A 21,874-nucleotide genomic window follows, 5' to 3' on the forward strand; every position below is an offset into this window, starting at 1 on the left:
GTATTTTCATAAGGGTTAACCCCCACCCACACTAGATGAGCCAGGATCCCCCAACTAGATCACTAGATGGGAAATTAGAGTCACTCCCAAATACACACAAAAACAGTCAACTTTTTTTTTTTTTTTTTTTTGGTTTGTATGGGGGTAATACTCGTTAACCCTTTTCATAAATGAACATTTCTCAGTATTGCTAGCCATCTTACATTAAACTGGGGCATGCTTAATTTATCTACAAGGTCCCAATTAGAAGTACTTATTCAAATGTAAATCTTTAAATAAAATCAACGCCCTCCTTTACTTCAGCCCTAATGTGTTAAACACGACGAGCCAGCATTGCACAGAAACAAGCTCTGCCAATAAAAATGTAAACATGTCAAGACCTAGCAGACTGTGTAGGTCACACGAATTATATCTCATTTGAGATACTTCTTGAACCACACTCCGATATTAATGAAGCTTTCAAAGTCAGATTGGGGTCTGCGACAAAAAAATATGCGATCACAATCAAACATAAGACAAGAACATCAATTGGTACGGTCAATTAGTAAGTTTGGATGTGCAAGAGCAGACCTATCAATTGGATGGATATCATTGGGAAACACGATAACTTTGACATCAACTCCTTTCTCCTTCAATGCTCGCACATACTAGAGAGTTTGAAAAGCACCAAGGGAAACTATGAGGATTACGTAAAGCAAAATAAAAACTCCTAAGCAAAAAACATATTTAAATTAGGTTCTGCTTTGAGAGGAGAGACGCTGTCAACTTCTACTGAAGAGAATATGATAGCCACGAATTTCGGCCAAAAGGCATCACATTCCAGACTGGCAGGAATAATTTCACAAGGACAACTTTAGCTGATTCAGATGTGGTGAGTAAGGTCTTACTTGCAGTCCGTTAGAAACTGGAACACGGAGATCCTTGGCACCCAAAAGGAAAATAGTTGGTGTCTTAACCTGCAAATACCACCAAAATCCAAGGAAGTCGAGTACCACGGGGTAAATTTGGAATAATAGGATGCTTTCTAAATACAATTATCCAAAAAATCAGAACTTGTAAGATATTAATTAGCTTAGTTACTGTTGGATGGCCGAGCTGTACTGTACTATCAGTGATTTATTATGAGAAACATCAAAATTCCACTTAGAAGGAACACAGGTAAGTTTTTCTGTTGTCTATATTCATACAATTCTGTTTGAAATTTTCAATTTGTTCTAGTTTACACTACGATTGAAAAAAAATTATAGGTTAGTCTATGGAAATTTGTACATGTTGATTTCAAGGAGAGAGATTCAATCGAGGTCGGGTAAACAAATGCAACCTAATGAGAAATGACTCAGTTTATAGGATAAACTGTTCTATTGTAGATAGCAGATGAAATCTGTTCCTTGGAAAATTATGTTTCTTACAAAAAGGTACGCATAAACTTCTTTTTGAGAGACGCTATATCCTCAAATAGAGCTTCCTTAACTTTTCTAGTTCTTTTGAAAAGTGTAAGGATTCAATAGCAACCTTTGGAAATGCTCTTTCCAAACGTTATGCCTCTTTGTCTTATTTTTAAGTTTCCCCCCTATTTTTAACCTTTTTTTGAGATTACCCCCTGTTTTGAAAATCGAGAGACATACCTTCCTTTTTAACGCCTCTTGTCAGTTAGTCAACCATTGACTCTACATTAAATACTTGAGCTCTGTTTGGCTGCAAGAGATATGTATTACTTAACTATGATTAGGTGATACAACATACAAGTCATGAGATGAAGTACTTGTGTGTCTGCCTCTTATCCTGTCACATGTTTTACTTGGCTACTGTTTGGTTGACATTCACACCTATATACTCATTTTTTATATCATAAAAAAAAAAAAAAAAAAAAAATCATATACAAAATTTGCAAATAAAAACTCATAAACAAATAAAAGGAAAAAAAAACTCTAATTAAATATTGAATACATAAGCACCCAATTGATTTATACAAAAACATTCCCAAAAAAAGGAAAATCCCAATTTGATGAATAATGTGAATATTTAAACACCACTTTTTGGAGAGAAAAAAAAAAGTTTTAATATGAGAAAATAAAAAAGGCAGAGAGAGAAAATACATAAGGTTTATGGTTGTATTACTAGGATTCCCATGGAGAGAGAGATAGGGAGAGCATTCTTTACGTGTTTTTATTATTATTATTTTTTTCCCTCTCATGGATAGAAAACATGTTTTAGCGAATCTGGGTTTTTCCTTTGGATTTGTTTATCTACACTTTTGTGTTCCCGCAATTCAAGGGGCTTACTAGAGTATCCACGTTTTAAATAGACCGAACACCTATACAAGGTAAACATAACTACCACGTCACCAATTCCTGAATATGGACTCTCTATTCACACTGCCAAACATAGACTTTTGTTGATATAGCCAATAATTGGCTAACTGACCGGAGGTATTAATTAGGGGCTTTCCATTTAAATATATGATGCTATTTAGTTGAGTCCTGGCTTTGTTCAATGATCAAAGTTCAAATACTTTGTGTACTGTTCTTCTAGCTGAAGCAAAAGATGGTTCCCCATAATCATATTACCCAAAAGTTGCTATTCTGTGGGGTATTTGGATTGAGCGAAATCGTCGACACTTTGAAGGCATTTCCGCATCGAAGCTGGAGCTTATCATATCTATTAAGGCTTTATTATTTCAGTGGTCTAAGATTTTTAAAGAGTTTAGGAGTATCCCTTTTGAGTATTTTGTGGTGAGATAGAATAGACTTTTGTATTTAGAAGTAGAATAATTTGTAGTTCTCGCCTTCTCGGGTTAGTCTCCTGTGGCTATGTTTTTTGTTTTATTTTGTTTCTTTGTAATAGTAGGCTTTCTCGGCCTACTTTCTTTCACTCTTAATGAGATTTCATCTTTACAAAAAAAAAAAAAAAAAAAAAAAAAAGTTAAAACACAAAACTTTGTATGTGAAACATGTATCACTGTATCCCCATGTAAACTTATTCAAAAATTTGCGAGTATACCTTCGAGATGTGTGAGATTGGAGACTTCTTGTGAAAATTATGTAAGTCTTCCACTGAAGGTGCATCAGTAAAGTAAGTTCTTCCCTTGCTACCATAGGTCTCCACATAACACCAATCAGGAATATCAGTTGTACCAACCATCAATGCAAGGTTACAGACAGGATTTCTGGCAGCCGCTGCAACAAATCTATCTGGTGCCTTGTGAAATTAAAAAAGTAATAGGTTCCCATCAGTTAAGATAGCCATCAAATTACAATGAAAGGGGCCAAAAGAAAAGAACGAAAAAGTACCCTCCTGATACTATATATTAATATATCCCAAAATGACAAGGACACTGCTAGCAACTATTCATTCTTTCCAAGGCTAAAAGTTTTGGAAAAACTAGTAGTCTTTGAGGACTTGAAAAAATTGAGCCTACTCAGTTTGTAGGCTTTGCATGTATTAAGGCGAACCAACATTTCTCTGTCGATAATCTGAAACAAAGGATCAGAATGGATGAGCACTGAATGCACTTTTTTCAGCACTCTTAAACAGGAAAGAATAGACCACGTCCACAAAGTCTTTAGAATGTTTAAAGTGAGACTCAATCAAAGGAATAAGCCTCCAAAGCCGATAAGTGCATAATGCTATACTCATTCGTTTTGTTATTTTCCAAGGTTCTAAAATCCCGCCATTACCAGTATCTATTCTTTGAAAAGCAGATCACCAACACAAGGGAGTTGGGTTGCAAGTCTCCTCAACATGTATTTTCAGTGCCTCCGTGGAGTTGAGAATACAAGAAGAGGAGAGTAGAAACCCAACTCGAGATTTAGGTGACCTATTCTCTTATTAACTTCCAAGGAAAATGTAATACAAATTTCCATTCTTCAGAGCTAGGATATTCTAGATCCATAATTTATCAATGGACAAGAGTTTTGAATACCAAATGAGAATTATCATACTGGGAACCAAACAACTGAATTAAGGGGTACATAACTTAAACATCAAAAGTGACATTGAACTTTGAACGTGAATTAACCTGGCCAATCAAGTGGGTTGTCAAGAAACCACCATGCGAACCCCCGAGAACAGCTATCTTAGATGGATCTGCAAGTCCCATTTCAGTAACATGGTCTATAGCTGCAAGTACATCATTGACATCCTGCATATGGGTAAACTTGTGAAACTATGGTCCAATAAGATCTTCCAGGAAAAACAAATTAAGTCAAGAATTTAAGTTTGACAAACAATTCCATCAATTAATGGAATATGACCTATAAACAAACTAGTGTCCATGACAGGAACAGATACCTGCGATCCAACTTTCCCAGGAAGTGATTGCAGTGCCTCCTCCCCAAATCCCAACGAACCTCTGAAACGATTATTGTATCAGAAGATGCTTACATGTACTCCTAAATATGTTTTTCGAGATATGTAACATCAGTTATAAAAGATGAAAGAATTAATTTCCAAAATAAGTTAGATACTGAAATGCTCAACTAACTGTGGATGGACCCTCAGTTCCTCACACGAAAGACAGCAGCAGTTTTGAAAGGGACAGCAGTTTTGAATTCACATTTGTCTAACCATGTAAATTATGAGGAATATTATGGTGTACCCTTTCTCAAATAGTTAAATTGTTTCACAGAATACAAATATATTTAACAAAAAAACAGGGAAAATTGAAGCATATCTTTGGACATTTTCATAAAAGAAAAATGGATCACGGTCACCATAAAATTACATTTATTCATGGGAATTTGTAACGCAGTAGTCAAAAGAGATCGAATACATAATCTTCAAATGGCTTTTAAAAACTATGCTATGGCACCTTCTACAAGGAACGAAGGTGGATTTGATGATGTTTGATACTCAAGATCCCAACTGAAACAAACTGAATATATTGAGAGAAAAAGGGGCTGTAAATTTGTATTGTTGATTTGCTTGCAAGGAAGAGGAGCCCACTAAAACCAGGAATAGATGAATTGTCTCCCTCTTACACACCTGAGAAAGTTATGTCTCTTGATTTTGCTCTCACTTTTGGAGTAGAAATGACCCACTCAAATTTGAAATACAAGTAAAATCACAATATTATGCCAAAATAGAATCAAAGAATTTGATGGAGTAAAAAATAGCTTTGGAATGAAGTTTAATTCATCCTCAGACCATCATGAGAAAGGAAATCCTTCACTTACCTGTAATTTACCATGAGCAGACTGTAACCTAAAGACGAGAGGAATGCTAGGGACTTTGAAAAGCTGGTCAACGTAACAGAATGTGGTCCACCGTGGAGGATTACAATTAGTGGATCAGATGTACCAGTCTTTTGAGAGTTGGAAGACACAAATATGGCTTCATAAGATTTTTTGGCCCCTGAAATGAAACTAACACATGTAAGTGTGACATCATGATGCACTAAACCTTGGATATGATCTTGGCACCGAAACTGTTTTTTTTTATCGGTAAATGTGGTGTGTGTGTATAATGTATATATATAATCATAAAGTCAACTTTGTAGGATGAGATATCCCACTCGGATACAATAAAGTGAAAGACAGATACAATATCAATACTAGAAAAAAGGAAAATTACTGACTACTAGAGAAAACTAAAACAAAGGGATGCAAATCATGCATGGCCGAGCAAGGAACCCCATCTGAACATAATATCCCTGAAAAATGTATTTGTCCACTCCTCACAAAACTTGGAACAAAGAAAGACGAATCCCTTGATTGCTATAATCATTTGTGCCATAGTCATCGCACATCCATCAAAGTGTCGCCTATTCTTTTCCAGCCACAAAGCCCACATAATAGCAAAAGATAAGATGCTCCACACTCTGCATCCCTTTGTGGAATGGACACTACGCACCCAAGAGCTCAACAGATCTTTCACTGACCGAGGAACACCCCAGAGTGGCCCACAAAGTAACTCCATATCTCCCAAGAAAAAAAACAATGAATGAGAGTATGACTCACTAACCCCCATCAGCCATACACAAGGGACAAAAGTTAATGATTATTTTTGTTCTCCTAACGAGATTGTGATGTATACGAAGGTGGAAACAACTTCGAATCAATAACACCAATGAATAAAATTGATAAACACCCAAAACTAGAGTTTGAAAGGGAAAACGAATTTCCTCTAATTTAATCTCTCAATTAAATAATCCAAAAACAACCAACCTAACAATGAAGGCCTAGATGCCTTTATATAATAAACTTTGTTCCTAATTCTATTTAGAGTCTTAATAGGAAACTACTACTAACATAACAAATAAAAATAGAACCTAACTAAACCAAATACTATTAATTCCATTCCCATGCATCAGACTCCCCGGCTTAAAAGCAAACTCGTCCTCGAGTTTAAGAAGAAGAAAAGACAGAACGTTGTGACAGTCCTTGAACAGTAGATATAGGAGGAAGTGGAGTAAATACAATCTGTTGGCCCTGAAAAATGAAAGAATAGGTACTGGCAGCACCATCATATGTTGTGTCCCGGTCAGATTGCCATGGTCGCCCCAATAATAAATGGCAAACAGTAGTCATAGGAATCACAGTGTACCAAACTTTATCTTTGTAAAGGGAGCCAATGGAGAAAGAACCAAGCAACGACAAGTAACCTCAATTTCACTACCCTTGCTCCAGCCTTGTATTTTGTATGGTTTTAGAAGCGGTTCAGTCTTCAATTGGAGTTTATCAACCATTTCTTGCGAGACAAGATTACCACTAGAACCACCATCAATAATGACATTGCAAAGTTTGTCTCCTGCAATATAACGAGTTTCAAAAATGGCAAAACGACGCCAAAAAGGTTTTTCAGTAGAAGAAGTAACCAAGGATCGACGCACCATCAAAGCAAGAGCACCAAAATCAGGAGGTGTAACAACAACAGGCTGAGTCATACTATGCCGCAACTGTGTAGCACCCATCTCACTATGATCATCATGGACTAACACCACTCTCTTTAACTGTAGACAATCACTTTTCTTATGTCCAACTCTGCCGCACTCAAAATATGTAGCCTCAAAAGTGTTTCTGGGAACAGAAACTGGATGTGGTGTAGCTATATAAACAGAAAATTTATGCAATTCTTCAGCCTTAAGAGCATATTTGATAGCGTATATCAAAAATATCTTTAAATGCCAAATCTTTCTGTATTGATTGGTTCAAATCATTCAATTATCTTCCTACCTTCTGTTCCATAGTCTCGGATAAATCAGCCTTGGTGGCCAATAAAAGAAATACCTCGGTATACTCGGTCACACTCTTAAGCTTTTGTTTTAAATTTTGGAGGCGCATAAATAAATCTCTCGCATAATCATGAGGTATAAATTCTCTTTGTAGCTCTCGGCGCATCTTATCCCAAGTGGTAATTTTTCTGTAACCCAATTTGGCACAAGTCAACTACAACTCATCCCACCAAACAAGTGCATAGCTCATTAATTTAGTCACAACTAATTTAACATACTTAGGATCCTCCAAATTTTGATAATAAAAAACATTTTCAATCTTATTTAACCAGTCAACAAAAAATCAGGCTGTAATTTTCCATCAAATTCAGGCACGTCTAATTTAATATCACCCATCTGATTCTTCTCTAAAATGCACAATAAACGATTAATATCAAAATTACCTGCATTATTGTGTACATTTTGTTGATGCCCACGCCTTTGATTGTGACCATTGTGGTTATTGCGCCTTGGTGGAGAAGGACTAAATGGAAAATCTAAAGAGTCTGGAGGATCAAAAGTTGGTGCTAACCAACGTGGTTGTCGGCGGTGTTGGCAGGGCGAAGGGGGTGGCAAATCATCTGGGTCAGGGGAATGGGGTGCACCCTGGGCAGCAGTAACAACTTTCTTGCGGGCAAGCCTAGTATTTTCTTGGACTGGAATATAATTTGCAGCCCTGAAAGTATTATGTGGTCTTCCATAGGCTTGCACATTAGAAGCCCAAGTGGGATTAGTTTGCCCAGCCCGGGAATTAGGCAAATAGGATCGTCTCTTTGCTTGATCGAAATTCTGCTGGAGAAGAGGAGCATGAGTAACAGAAGCAGCAACGAGTCTTTGACCACGACCAAGGCCTGACGGATTTTGACAATTTCTTCTGCCATTTGCATCGAGATCTGCGTCATAATAAATTTCTTGAGCAAAATCATTATGCTGAAAAGTTTAATCAACATGGGGAACTCGAATTCAGCGATTGCTTTTGCAATCTTGACTTGGGAAGGCTAAATCAGCACGAGGAAATCGACCCCGATCAGTGGGATTCAAAATCGGACCACTTCCATTAACAATAGGTCGTCCCAATCGACGAATTGGAGAAGATGGTGATTTCGTGCTTGAAGCTACAAGCGATTCTGTATCGCTTTCAATGGAAGATGGATGTGGAGAATTTCTGCACGAGGATGCATGACTGTGGTGTCGATTCAATCGAGTATTTTGAGCTTCAACAACTAACTCAACTTCAGAGCTAGAGTGGTGGGAATCTTGGGGCCATCTTTCGCCCGTTGTCTGTCCACAACTTCGATGGTTTGTTTGGGTTGATAGTCAGGTACGAGCAACATCAAAATCTCTCTTATTTCGCACAAATCAGTCGAATTCGCTTGCAATTCTTTCTCAACACGAACCAATCTTGTATTCAATGTTGGTGGTCGTCCGCGTCCTTTTTGTTGAGTGTCCATGATGAACAAACCAGGAAAACACCTAAAAATCTTATACTAATTTGATGTATACGAAGGCGGAAGCAACTTCGAATCAATAACACCAATGGATCATAAAATTGATGAACACCCAAAACTAGGGTTTCAAAGGAAAAACGAATTTCCTCTAATTTAATCTCTCAATTAAATAATCCAAAAACAACCAACCTAACAATGAAGGCCTAGATGCCTTTATATAATAAACCTTGTTCCTAATTCTATTTAGAGTCCTAATAGGAAACTACTACTAACATAATAAATAAAAATAGAAACTAACTAAACCAAATACTATTAATTCCATACCCATGCATCAGATTGTCTATGGTCAAAATCTTATCTTGGCACCGAAACTTCTTGATCCACATCTACTATACTTTTGGGATTATCTTCAACAAGAACACACAGTAGAAAACCTTAAAGAAAACTAAGCATCCACTACTTTGGACCGCCTAAGAATTTATTACATCGTAAACTCGAACAGCAATAAATCTGAGCTAATAACAATCCCAGTTGACATGGAAAGAAATGACTAAGAACATAGTAATAAACTTAAATCCTAATATAACACGAAACAGAAATAAATAAAAATAAAGACTAACAATAAAGACGTTACTTGGGGCTGAAATTCATGGGTTAGAAAGCCACTACATTATGCAAATATTATAAAGAAGATATCAAGTACCATGAACCAAGTCATATTGAAAGGAAAAATCAGCAATTTCCCAATTTTTATGGATGGATATGAATTGTCACATTTGTCCTTAAATTCCCCTTCTTTCAAATAGAAAGAATATCCTTTTGTTCTTCTGATTATTTAAGGGTAGAGATTTGAAACCAAAACAACAGAAGATACAGCCAGAGTAGTAGGTCAAGGAAACGTAGTAGCAGAGGAAAGACAAATAGGTGGATGAGGGTACATCTCAATACCTTACGTAAATGCAAAAAGGATTAGGTTCCAAGGCTGTTTGTGGCTAGGCAAAAAAGATATTTCTCAAAGTTATACACAAAGAGCCCACTATTTAACAAATGGTAAAACAAAATCAAAGAATTTCTACAATAAGTTAAAACAAAAATATGATATAATTGGCTTCCCCTGAGGCTCATACAAAGATCTACAGTTCACAGTGATTTATTTTCTTTAAAGATGAACAGTATACCATGAACATAAATTATAAATTAAGTACAATAAGTCAATAATAAATAATTAATACCAATTGAAACTCTAGAGGGACTCTAAAGCCACAATAATGATAATCTAAATCTAATGCTTAGCTTTCATGGACTACTTGCACTCCACATTAGCTTCATCATCCACATACATCCTACTTCAATGTTCCAAACAGTTGTAACTGCTAAGCTTAAAACTAATCCACCTGTTTCTTCATTGTTCCCTTTAGAAATACTACCTTTGTTTGGGCACATTTGTGATGCACAGAAAAAGGATATGTGCAGAAAAACCAAAACCTTCTTTTGTGGAAACATCTCTACTTACAAGTTGGACTCGGAACTTTTCTGAACTTAGTCCTTTCGTTTAGCTGCCTTCCTCGTAATATTCATATTATTTTGTTATGATTAGGATGCTTAGAACAGAACGAAGGAAATATTCACTTAGCAGACGCAACTTGCAAGACAATGAATTGCTTATTTGCTCTGTTGCATGGGTACGCCCTAATTTCCTCTGTATCGCGTACCCGTGTCCTGCAGACACGGGTACGGACACGGACACGGACACCCGGACACAAGCAAAACAGACCCTAATTCTCAGATCTCGCCGTGTCCAAATCGTCGTACCCGTGTCCAAACCAGACACTCCGTCCCGTACCCATGCAACACAGCTTATTTGCACTGGCTGACTTGAGAACATTAAATTTTTTCAAGAGTTGAGGGAATCTAAAAGAGAAGGGACTATAACAAAAAAACAAAAGAGAGAGAGAGAGAGAGAGAGAGAAGAAAGAGGAGCTACTTGGCCACTTGGGTAACAAATCCAAACCAAAGGTCTGAACCTCAATGACTATTTAGCTATTTACAAACATTGATAAGATACTAGCATATGGAAGGTAACGTTAACATGTGCTACAAGTAAAGGCCTGTGAATTACCCTCTGTAAGGTTTTCAGAAGCATCTCTAACTGGGATCTTCAATACACTATACTTCAGTGATGCAAGCAATGATCTAACCTGTGGCAGATAACAGTCAGAATAATGTTAATAAATGCAACAACATCAAGGTTGAAGTTCAAATTTGATATATCCAAGATTCAAGAGATAACATGGTTGACCTTTTCAGAATATCTTGCTATAGGACTTGAAACATCTGTCCAACCCCACCGAGCACTACTTTTTCCTTCATTGTCTAATGGAGATCCATACTTGATCTGAGGAGGGTCTATGGGACTGCTTGACACTTCAAAAGGTAAACAAGAGAAGTCCGTTAAATTTATCTTTTCAATTGACAGTATGAACAAAATATAACAGTAGTTAAACTTTTTAAAATTACCAGTAAGAATATGATCTCCGTTTAGGGCAAGCACATTCCAAGAACTTGAGTCAGTAGTGCTTATATGTGATACAGTCCCGCTATATAGAATATTTGCAAATGTCATTTACTTCGAATGAATAACCTATCCATTTAATTAAACACAAAAGACTGGGTTATTACCTCAATATATTTACAGAAAGTATTACTTGCATGCTGCCCCAGAAGGAAGAAAAAATCATTGTGCGACCATCCAGAAGCCACGGTTTACTTAGCAAACTTGAACAATAAAGCCCAGGAAATAAACCTTCTTCAGCAGACATCACAACTGGGACCTATACATGCTACGTTAAGTTACCAATGTAATACTGAACAAAATGCATGTTGAGACCAATGTAATACTGAACAAAATGCATCTTCAACATTGTATAAATTCATCGTGTAGATCAAAACACAAGAATAAATGCTCTCACTAAGAGTTTCTATAAGAAAACTGAATTCAACAAACGCTCTCACTTTATAATGTGTAAAATGTACGAAATCTACAACCTTTTTCGTGATGGAAGCTGTTATCAATATGGACATGCAAAAAAGCCCAAAAAATATGACTGCAAGTGAAAAAACCAAGCCTTATACATGCATGTACCTTACGAATGATTTGGAAGAATTCATTAATACAACAATGAAGAAATGCCAAGCTAGAAGAATGAACAAACAAGTAAGCATACCACATCAATAATCTTTGAGGATGAGCAAGGAACTCTGGTCATCGGCCAATCAATTCTATGAAGTGAATCTGTAGCAGAATGTGCTCCAGTATCGACAGCACATTTTGAGGATAAGAATACAAGGTAATTTCCATCTGGGCTGTTCCAAAAATTTCAGCACATAATCAACTTCAGATTCATAATATCTCCTAAGTGAAGTAAATGGTAGGGTACACACGCAGCTTGAAACTACTATCAATTTATCAAATAGATATTAAGCATTCCAAGTTAATAACTTTCACATTGTTCTTGGACTGACAGCTTTGATTGAAATACTAGCTGGATTTAAGAGAAGACTAAGAAGATGCAGAACACACAGAAATAGGATGTGTCGCTACAAAAGATAGAGATTGAAGAGATTGTAAGCATCTTGAACGGAATCCTTGAAATTGCTCCATTTTTGTAAAGAAATGGTGCAGAACACCTTTGATGCTAAAGATAGTTTGAATGGAGCTGACATGGTCTAAGTCAGCCTCAAAGTAAGTTTCATTTAAGATGTAATATTTCATTTTTGGTAGTATATTAGAAACAACTTAAATTTCAGGTCATCCTTGTCATTCTGAGAATAAGAATTTACCTCAGACATTTTAATAGGTACATTCTAGACCTAAACGAAACATAAGAGTCAAAATCATGAAAACTATAATCTTATCCATGTGAAGAAGTTAGATGCATAGATTTGATAAGCAAACGTGGAACAAAAAACGAAAAATATAATGGTGTACCTGAATCTGGGAAAGTAGGCACTGGTTATGCCTTGAGTAAGATTAATAACTGCATCCGTATTTGATGCCACTTCATTTCTGGAAAAAGAACAACATAAGATTCTTGAAAGTCGGAAAAGTAGTAAACAAGGTGAAGTGACCTTCTTATATTTATGAATAAAGAACCTACCGAGTTTGAAGTGTATCCACTTCAGATTCGTGAGTAGGAGCTCTGACTGCATATAAGGCACATGGCCTGTTGTAACAGTATATCATACCAAGCTTCCGTGCTTTTTGATGAGGTCCACTTGATGACCACCCGACAAAAACCAAATACTGATGAACTCCCTTTAAAATTGGTGCCCATACAACTTGTCCAACACTTAAGGACTCAGAAACACCTTCAACAGCATGTACTTTTCCACTGTAAAGCAAGGGAATTCCAAAAGATGTTGATTGCAACCATAACAAAAGTCAAACAAGCCTTAGTTTGAAAAAATGGTGGACAAGAATATTGAAGAAATAGGACCTGACTATATTAACTACAAAGAGTGCTGGCTGCCTCTTTCCCACATAGGATTCACCCCAATCCTCCTCCCAATCTCCTTGGCCTTTCCAACTACCAGAATCCTTGTCACTAGAACCTCCTTTTTTGTAGCCAAATCCATCAAATGCAGGCTTTGATGGAGATGGCTCCTCCGCGACATAAGCAATGAGAGTTTCATCAGAGTTCCAAGAGATTCCCTCAAACCTATGATATCAGATAGCAGATCAAACTCCTTAAAGATGTCTGTGTATAATTGTGTGTGAAACTGTGATGAAGATTCAAATTTAAAACACTACATATCCAATAACTGATGAACATTGACAACAATTACCATCCATCTGTAAATACAGATCCATGAACAGAAATTGGAACAGGTATTTCCTTTTGCAAATGAGAGCCACTCCAGATTTCCAGTTGTGTTGGAGAACCATTTTCCTGATTTCTTACTACAAGCATCTTCAAACCAGATGGTGACGGGACAATAGTTGACACACCAGTCATCTCAATGGGAAATGGTGCCCACTGAAAGCTAACAGCCTGATCATTTCCTTCTGTAATTTGAGAGGAAAGAATGTACGTCCTCTTTTTGTTAGCCAAAAGATTCGGCTGGCCGACAGAAAACATTGCACTAGCACTGTTTCCTGCAGAAAAACAGTCGCCTATAAGAAAAGGCAAATAAGTAAATAGCAGAGAGCCCTATTATCCACAACACAAACAGAAGTTAGAACTTAACATAACCAAAAGACATTACCATCGCCGGACTTGAAAACCCATGCCTTGTTAATAGTAGATATGCTAGTAAATTCTTGGAGTAGCTTAGACTGGGAAGCATACTCTTCCTCCATATTTGCATCTAATCCCAGAGGCATTTCCTTTGCAGATACTGCTCCAGCATCCATAACTAACAATTTTGATAACTTTGAGCTATTAATTAAGAAAAAACTCTCTCAATATGAGTGATCAATGACAAAAACAAAAGGAAGCTCTAAGTTGTGGGCTCACACAGCCACTTATAATTTCTTAGCTTCCAAGTGACAATATGATTAACAAATAAATTTAACTAAGATAACAATAAAGTTATGATCTTTCACACTTGTACTAACAAACCACACCCTGCCCAAATGCATTTCAACCCACTTAAGCCTACTCCACTTCTTTGCAACAGTACCTTATCTTAGTTTCACCCAGAGTTGAATTTTTAAAAAAAAAAACTTGAGTTATGAGTTCAGTTAAGATTAAAAAGACGTAAAACCCATTGAAAAACAAACAATTGGTTACATTCATCAGAGCGAGTGAAAGAGAGTTACTTGGAAAGGGAAGGAAAGAGTGTTGGTCTCAGAGACGTTGTTGTAGAAAGAGAAGATAGAGGAGAAAGGAATCTAGACAAGGAGCAATATGCCAAATGAGCACTCGCCATTTTTATTCTTGGCCCTATTGGAGTATGTGTATCAGGGTGCATCTGATCATTAAATTCATTCCTTTGTACTTCAGTGACTTGTGTCCAGTGTTCTAAAAAACGTTAGGCGGTGGTCGGGCGGTGGGAGAGCGCCTAGTGCCTAGGCCTTCTAGGCAGCGCCTAGACGGGCTAGGCGCTAGGCGGTTTTGTTTCTCCAATATATATAGTAATATATACATATACTACAAGAAATAAAGAAAATCATTTACCATAATTCAAAAAATAAACACAAACAAAAATACTTATTACAAAAATGTGTAATAGTTGAAGAATATTGACTTCATATAAAAACATAATCTTTGTTACAGTGACATAATTTACATTAGACTTAAATATTTTAAACTCATTTAAATCTTAAGCCTATATGGGCCTTTATTTTTCGACATTTAATCATTCAAAAAAAAAAAAAAAATTTGACTGGACCGCCTAGAGGCCGCCTAGCCCCGCCTAGCCTTCTAATCGGTCCGCCTAGACCCGCCTAGTCGGTTCACCGATTTTTTAAACGACTAGAGCCTAGGCGAATCGGTTGGGCACCGCCTAGCGCCTAGAGACCGCCTAGGCGGCCGCCTAGACCGATTTTTAGAACAGTGCTTGTGTCCAATATTGGTGAATTTTCCAGATGTAAGCCATGAACATTTTGGATATCCATTTCATAAATAAGGACCCAATTGTCCAAGAAACCTTACATAACGAATCCAGTATCGCAGTCATGTCAACAAAATAATACAGAATTAATGCACAGGTTTGAGACATTAATTTACTTCCACAATCATATAAACTTCAAATTTGGCTTTGTCTGTTACTACTCTCCAGTAGTTGAGGAGTTTCTGCGTCCCAAGCTCCTTCCCACTGTACAGGGCCACAAGGAGTTGTTCCCCCACGGATACGCTTCTGCAAATGTTCCAAGCTGGCTACTCGATGCATTGATGGTGTTCGACCAATTTTGTTGCTGCCAGTTGAATTCTGCACTTCTTCAATTGGAGGAACTGGAGGAATGTCAGGTAAACCATTGTTCACTCCTCGATCATTTGGTGGGTTATTAGAAGGCTGCTGATAGAACTGTTGCTTTGGATTTTCTTGAACAGGAACAGCAGCATCAGCAGATGTGTCGGATGGGCTGCCATTGAATGGCATACCCATATTGGGTATCTCAGACATGGCTTGGAACAATGGGTTCAACCCAGTCACTCGCTTGACTGTGTCTTCAGCCATCTTCACCTGAAAATAACAATAACGTAATGCTTAAGCTGCAAACCTCGGGCCAACTCAAGCCACCACTTTGTGTGAAATGAAATCCAGTTATGTCTTCACAATGTGATGCCAAGCCAACTAAACCATTTGTAAGTACCAATAAATTTGTCGACTGGGGTAGAAAAGTATTATTTAACTGTCACACTATAACTACATAATCAAAAACTGTGATGGCAAACCTTTGCTCTCAGTGTTTCAACATCTGCTTTTAAAATTCTATTGTCAACAGCAGCTTCATTGTATTTTGAACTGATATCAGTTAATCGCTTCAATAAGGAAGAGTTCTCAACTCTTAATTGTGAAACCTATAGTGTAGCATCCAGCAGACTGTTAGAAGAAAGATGGTCATTTACCAAAAATAAACCCAACAAACAAAAGTAGGCAACACAGAATACTGAACCTGTGTCTCAAGCTCACTCAAATGTGCTTGCTTTCTTCTTCTAGAGCGTCTCGCCGATTCTCTATTTGACAGCATTCTGGTAAATCAAAAGGCAAACAATTATATCCAAAGCATGACCTCGGATTCATTTTTCCTACAGATGAACTTGCACAAGTTTAAATGTACAGGTACATAGTACAGACACCTATATTAGTTAGATATGCTTTCTTTTCTTGAAGGATTAAATTTAAAACATGAAAAACATCATTTTCTTTTCACATCTCTCCTCGCTGTCCCATGTACTTCTGTGCCATTTCAGTCCACCATCAAAATCTAAAACTCTTGAGATATTTTCTATCTTTGATTTACTCAGATTCAAAAAAGAATGGACCTCAAAAGTGTAAGCACATTAGCCAAAAAACTAAAAACTTTTAATTTTTATGAAATCTACAGAGGAGCAAAGACTTAATCGTTACAGTTGTTTGTGCTTGACTTTTCATAAAAATCTCACTTAATGTCCTTGAGAGCTTAAATCTCATATTTTGATGGGGGACACACAATTTGACCTTTCATTAAAATCTCACTTAATGTCCTCGAAAGGATTTTTTTTCCTGTCGTAGATAGCTTTCTATGTTCAACACATGCAATCACAAAGAAAGGAGGGGAAATTGCCTTTTGACCACATACCCAAAAAAAACACTGATAACTGGCGAGTTTTTCACTAATGTGATATAAGGAAATATTGCAGGTGCCGACTAGCAAAGTTGGTAAAACCTTTGGGTGATGATACCAGAGGTCTGGGGCTCGAACCCCGCCAGCATCAAAGAGTTACTGATCTCATTTAAAACAGGCTTGCCAATAATAAAAAAAAAAAAGCCAAGGAAATATTAGCAGATCAATCCCAGTTATTCGCACAAATAACCTGGATTCATCTTCATCTTATATAGTTATACCCAGACTACAACATAAATCAAAGTATTGGTCTATTAGAGAACAAAGCTCACTTGCTAAATGTGGGTGCTACAGATGAGTACATATTTCATGCACCAAACTCTTAAGAACATGAACAAACTATCCACTAAAGCAACAGACGTGAAGGTTTACCTCCTTACGCGCTTCACATCAGCGGGATCCATGTTGTCTGTAATTTCTGTTTCACCGTCAAGATCTTCATCATCTGACTGTTCTCTTGATGATGCACTGGTTGTTGGTCTAATTGAGACCACAGACTTCTTCTGTATAGCAGGTAAAGCAGGAATGCCAACTAGTCCAGCACTGGCCTTATCTGGTTCATTGGAGAAATTAGACCCCGACCCTGCACAAGTAACAGACCAGATCGCAAAATTCAGCTAATAAGAAATCAATTACTGTTAATCGAAAGAGTTGGTAGAGTTATAATTTGCGCTAGCCGAACCAACATTACAAAAGTATCATCTGTGAACTGTTTAGTTGATATTGTCAAATATTAACATCTTTCAACCCCATCTTACTTAATTTCTCTCTCCCTATCTGTACCCTCATGTAATTATGCTTTCCTTTCTATCTCTTTCAAAATGAAAGAAAATTAATTTCTTGTTACGATTAAACTTAATAATGAGATACACCATTGAGATGTCCTTGAGTCGAAAATATCAGCTCCACATCCATTCGAAGTCTTGAAGAACATTTGTTTTGCAGTATCACAAGAACCAAAAGAAAGATGTCGAAGGTTTTAGGTGATGCATAGCTGGAAGGGGCCCTTGGTGAAAACTCACATTAAACCCAAACATGGAAAGTGCTTAGTGGAATGTGGACTATTTAGGGTATAACACAACACAATTGCAACAACTTCAAAGAAAGTTGAGCCCCAACCATTCCTCATTCTCGTTCAACAAACTGATCTACATATACCATTGATTTCTTATCCTTTAGGCTCAAGAGGAGTCATCTCGATGCTCTCTTCATCTCTTCTCCATCATCAGAAATCTTAGTAAAAGCTAAGCGCATTTATCATCTTTCGTATTAATTGAGGCAAAACACTCCCTTTGTGACCGCAATCCACTAAGGCTCTGAAGTTTAATCCCCCAAATCTCAGCTTATCTACTTCAGTCTTTTGATCAACTACACAACACCTTCATGATTCATCTATATAACGTCAAAATTGGACTAACATGCCACTACTTTAATTTGGTGCCTTTACTTACTAACATATCACCGATAGACAAATGAGTGATTAATGTCGAGCTCTTCATATTCTTCATCACAGAGAAGGTAATCAAACTTCAGTGAATAAGCTAAATGCCATGTTGCGAAATCATGCATTACCTTGCAGCCTTTGTCATGGATATAAACAGCTCACAACCCTTATATGAATCAAGCAAATGGGAGCAATTTTTCAGTTGAAGTCATCGATCAATTTAAAATGTTATCCTATCTTTTCAGTTCGTACAGGATAAAATATTAGTATATGGTACACTTAAAAGTAAAAACATACCACACAACTAATAAAGTAATCAGATATTTAGACAATAAAACACATTTTCTGGGGATATAGGATCCCCCCAAAGGTGAAATTGTTGATAAAAAACTATCTTCATATAAATTTGCCATGCCATCAACTCCAAAATACATATGCCAGTCTGCATTCATGCACGCATATAGATCATGGGGCATTCCTTATGTAGTAAGAGAGCAAGCACTACAAAGACATAAAACCACTCATCATATCCAGAAGAGCCGAAAAATGCAATAGTGCAGCCTCTCATGATGTATAACTTCTCTCAGAGATTAGTATGCATGCTAATAATAATCACAGCGAGGTTTGACTGGTGAAATTATATGTATAAATAAATAATAATAATAATAATAATAAATAAATAAATAAAATCGTGGATAAGACACACCTTTCCCAGTAGCTTGAGGTCCAGATTGTATGGTCTCTGCAACCTGTGACCCATTATCAACTAAAGGAGTAGAATCTTGAGGCTTCACAGCAGATGATGCCTGTTAAGATGTCATGAACTTTGATATCAAAATGTATATCAACGAGCCAAGAAAATTTCTTCAGGCGGCTTACGTAAACTTAGTACATGTGGTCTAAAACTTACGAATACCACATTTATTTCTCTATATTTTAATCTAGAAAATTGGGAATACTCTGACTTTTATTTTATTTGCAATTGTACGGCGAACCAAAACTAAGCCATAGGAAGACGCTACATATCTTACGATTATCTATCCATGTCTCTTGTTTCTTTTCTCTTTTCTTAATGTTATAATTAAATCGTTGTCGGGACAAAATTCTTATAACTAATGTGATTGATTAGTAAAATTCCAAATAAATAACAACTTTTTAAATCCAGCTGCATACTTACAAATAAATAAAAATGCATACCCGAGTTAAAGCAACAGCAGCGCAAGCTAAATCGAGTTGACGTTTAAGAACAGCTTGGTATTCCTCAGAATCAATAGGAACATTACTAGGAGGAACCTCATTAGAAGAAGGAACAGGAACAGAAACAGATAAAGATTGGCTTTTTATCTGTTTATCAACAATGGCCAATCCATTATTTGAATCTGAAGCTTCAGGTAATGGGTCAACTTCTTGTAAGAATCTTTGAAAAGCCCATTCGGATGAACTTCTATTCATTTTCGGATCTTCTTCTTCTTCTTCAACAATTGGTTTCCAAAATGGGTTTGGAATTTCTTCAACAGAAAAAACTCTATCCATTTTTTTTTTTCAAAATGCAAATATTCTTTCTTTTCTTTGTCGATGGGATTTGGTTTTTGTTTTGTATTGAAATTGATTGGTGGACAAGTAGACTTTTTCCTTTGTTAGCTCAATGGCCTCTTATTATTTTAAAAATATCAATTTATCATTGGCTGCTGTTTTTTTTTTCCCCACTATAATAAATTTTAAAAGGTTATGCGGGTCCTACATGTACTAATAAATGTCCAAATTTTTTGTCTATGGATCGGTTCGTGGATCGAACTTGTCTACATCTACAAACCTATACAAGTATAGAACCACTCATCCACAGCGTCCATGAGTAGTACAAAGTGGCTCTTCTAGAAGAAGCTTATTATTATTGTACGACAAACAATGTAACCATCGTGGTTTAGTTCTAGTTCAATTGGTCTCTAGGTGTTACTGTTTACTTGTCACTAAAATAGATTATGATTCAATTACATTTGCTTTAGTTTTTTTTCATTTTTGGTTTTAAAAGTTTTAGTTCCGGGCAAAAAAGTTGTCAACCTGTCACTAGGAATCAGATTGGTGTGGCCAGCAATTAGATTATAACGTTTTCAACCTGAAAAATTGGAAGTTCAAAATATGATTTATTGGAACCACATTCTTTTTTAATAGCTGCACCGAAAAAAATACCAAATTTATTGTATACAGCACAGCACCCACGGCTGATTTTATATAATTTTGGAGGAAAGGCTGCAGGCTATCAAACGGGCCAACAGCCCAACAATGCAAACTGGAAAAATCCCAACGTGTGATTCGGATATGGATCCAACTAGATTCTATAAAGGGATGTTCATGGGTTGGTTCCGATTCGGTTTTTATTGGTTTTGGGTTCGGTTTTATTTTTAACGGTTACTATCTATTGGATTTTATATATATATATATATTTAGAGAATTCGAAACCATACTCATTAATTAATTCGGTTCAGGTTCGGGTTTCGGTTCTTTATCAGATTATATATTATTATTATTAAAATTTTGTTTTAAATTATATAACCGATATAAAAACTGGTTTTTAGTGCGACAATAACACTTAGTAATTGAAATAAATTCAATAATCTTTGAAAGTTTTCTAAAAACTTTAAATACATCTCATAAATTGTATATGCGTGTATATTAACTTGCATTTCAAATCAAATACGTGTATATTATACTATACATACATACGACATATATAAATATGGGATCCCTATAAATATTTATCACATACTAAATTTTAACATGTAGAATAAGTATATGTATTACAATTGTTAGCATTGCACGCATTCATTATCATAAGTATACATATATATGTACACGTATAATATATCAAGTACATGCACTTATATAAATATTATTATGTATAGGTTTATTAGTTAATATATACAGTGTATTAATTAATTCATAGTATAAGTGTGTGTAGTCGTTGGCATTATTATTAATATTTATAATACACATGTTTAATGTAATATTACAAAACACTGCACCCATTTAATAACATACATTTACTATTCACTATTATGTTATCCTAGGGGTGCAACCATAGGGCTGGTCATCGAGTCGAGCTATTCGTGAATAACTCGAGCTCAACTCGTCGAAGGCTCGACTCAAACTCGTTCGCACAAAAGTACGAGTCGAGCTTGAGCTTAATTTAAAGCTCATTCTAGATAGTGAGTAGTTTGAGTTCGAAAGTAGCTCATGAAGTTCTTCATGAAATGAGCTTCGAGTCGAGCTCGAGCTCGAGTAGCTCGCGAGCTACTCATTTTATAAGCCCATATGTAGTATATAATTTATAATTTATACGATATTTTATACTTTATACCCAACTATAATTTACAATTTATACTAGTTTTAATGTTTTATATACATTTTTTTCGAGTTTGAGCTTGAGTTCGAAGTTCAAACGA

General features: G+C 36.3%; 2 protein-coding genes across 5 annotated transcripts; both read right to left on the reverse strand.

Annotated features, from left to right (window-relative positions):
• Positions 1-148: 148 nt before the first annotated feature.
• On the reverse strand, positions 149-14,636 carry AARE (acylaminoacyl-peptidase-like protein). 4 transcript variants are annotated; one of them, XM_086590280.1, is made up of 18 exons: positions 14,480-14,636; positions 13,924-14,096; positions 13,504-13,831; positions 13,155-13,376; positions 12,816-13,049; positions 12,647-12,724; positions 11,883-12,021; positions 11,338-11,489; positions 11,176-11,255; positions 10,958-11,082; positions 10,778-10,856; positions 5,175-5,352; positions 4,291-4,351; positions 4,019-4,141; positions 3,001-3,198; positions 888-956; positions 571-647; positions 149-477 (listed from the first exon to the last, which is right to left on the reverse strand). In XM_086590280.1, exons 1-18 carry the CDS (start codon positions 14,629-14,631, stop codon positions 414-416), a joined length of 2,532 nt encoding a protein of 843 aa, XP_086446406.1. In that variant the 5' UTR covers positions 14,632-14,636; the 3' UTR covers positions 149-413. The 4 variants fall into 4 exon arrangements, with proteins under 4 accessions (XP_086446406.1, XP_086446407.1, XP_086446409.1 ...); XM_086590281.1 differs by having other exon boundaries at positions 13,504-13,813; positions 14,480-14,635; XM_086590283.1 differs by having other exon boundaries at positions 13,504-13,813; positions 13,924-14,073; positions 14,480-14,616.
• A 614-nt stretch (positions 14,637-15,250) lies between these two features.
• Positions 15,251-20,144, reverse strand: LOC147518442 (light-inducible protein CPRF2-like). The gene is made up of 6 exons (XM_086590287.1): positions 19,632-20,144; positions 19,141-19,240; positions 17,363-17,573; positions 16,280-16,355; positions 16,059-16,184; positions 15,251-15,846 (listed from the first exon to the last, which is right to left on the reverse strand). Exons 1-6 carry the CDS (start codon positions 19,965-19,967, stop codon positions 15,409-15,411), a joined length of 1,287 nt encoding a protein of 428 aa, XP_086446413.1. The 5' UTR covers positions 19,968-20,144; the 3' UTR covers positions 15,251-15,408.
• Between the last annotated feature and the right edge of the window lie 1,730 nt (positions 20,145-21,874).

This window comes from Coptis chinensis, chromosome 2 (assembly GCF_015680905.1).
Source record: "Coptis chinensis isolate HL-2020 chromosome 2, ASM1568090v1, whole genome shotgun sequence".
Classification (NCBI taxonomy): domain Eukaryota; kingdom Viridiplantae; phylum Streptophyta; class Magnoliopsida; order Ranunculales; family Ranunculaceae; genus Coptis; species Coptis chinensis.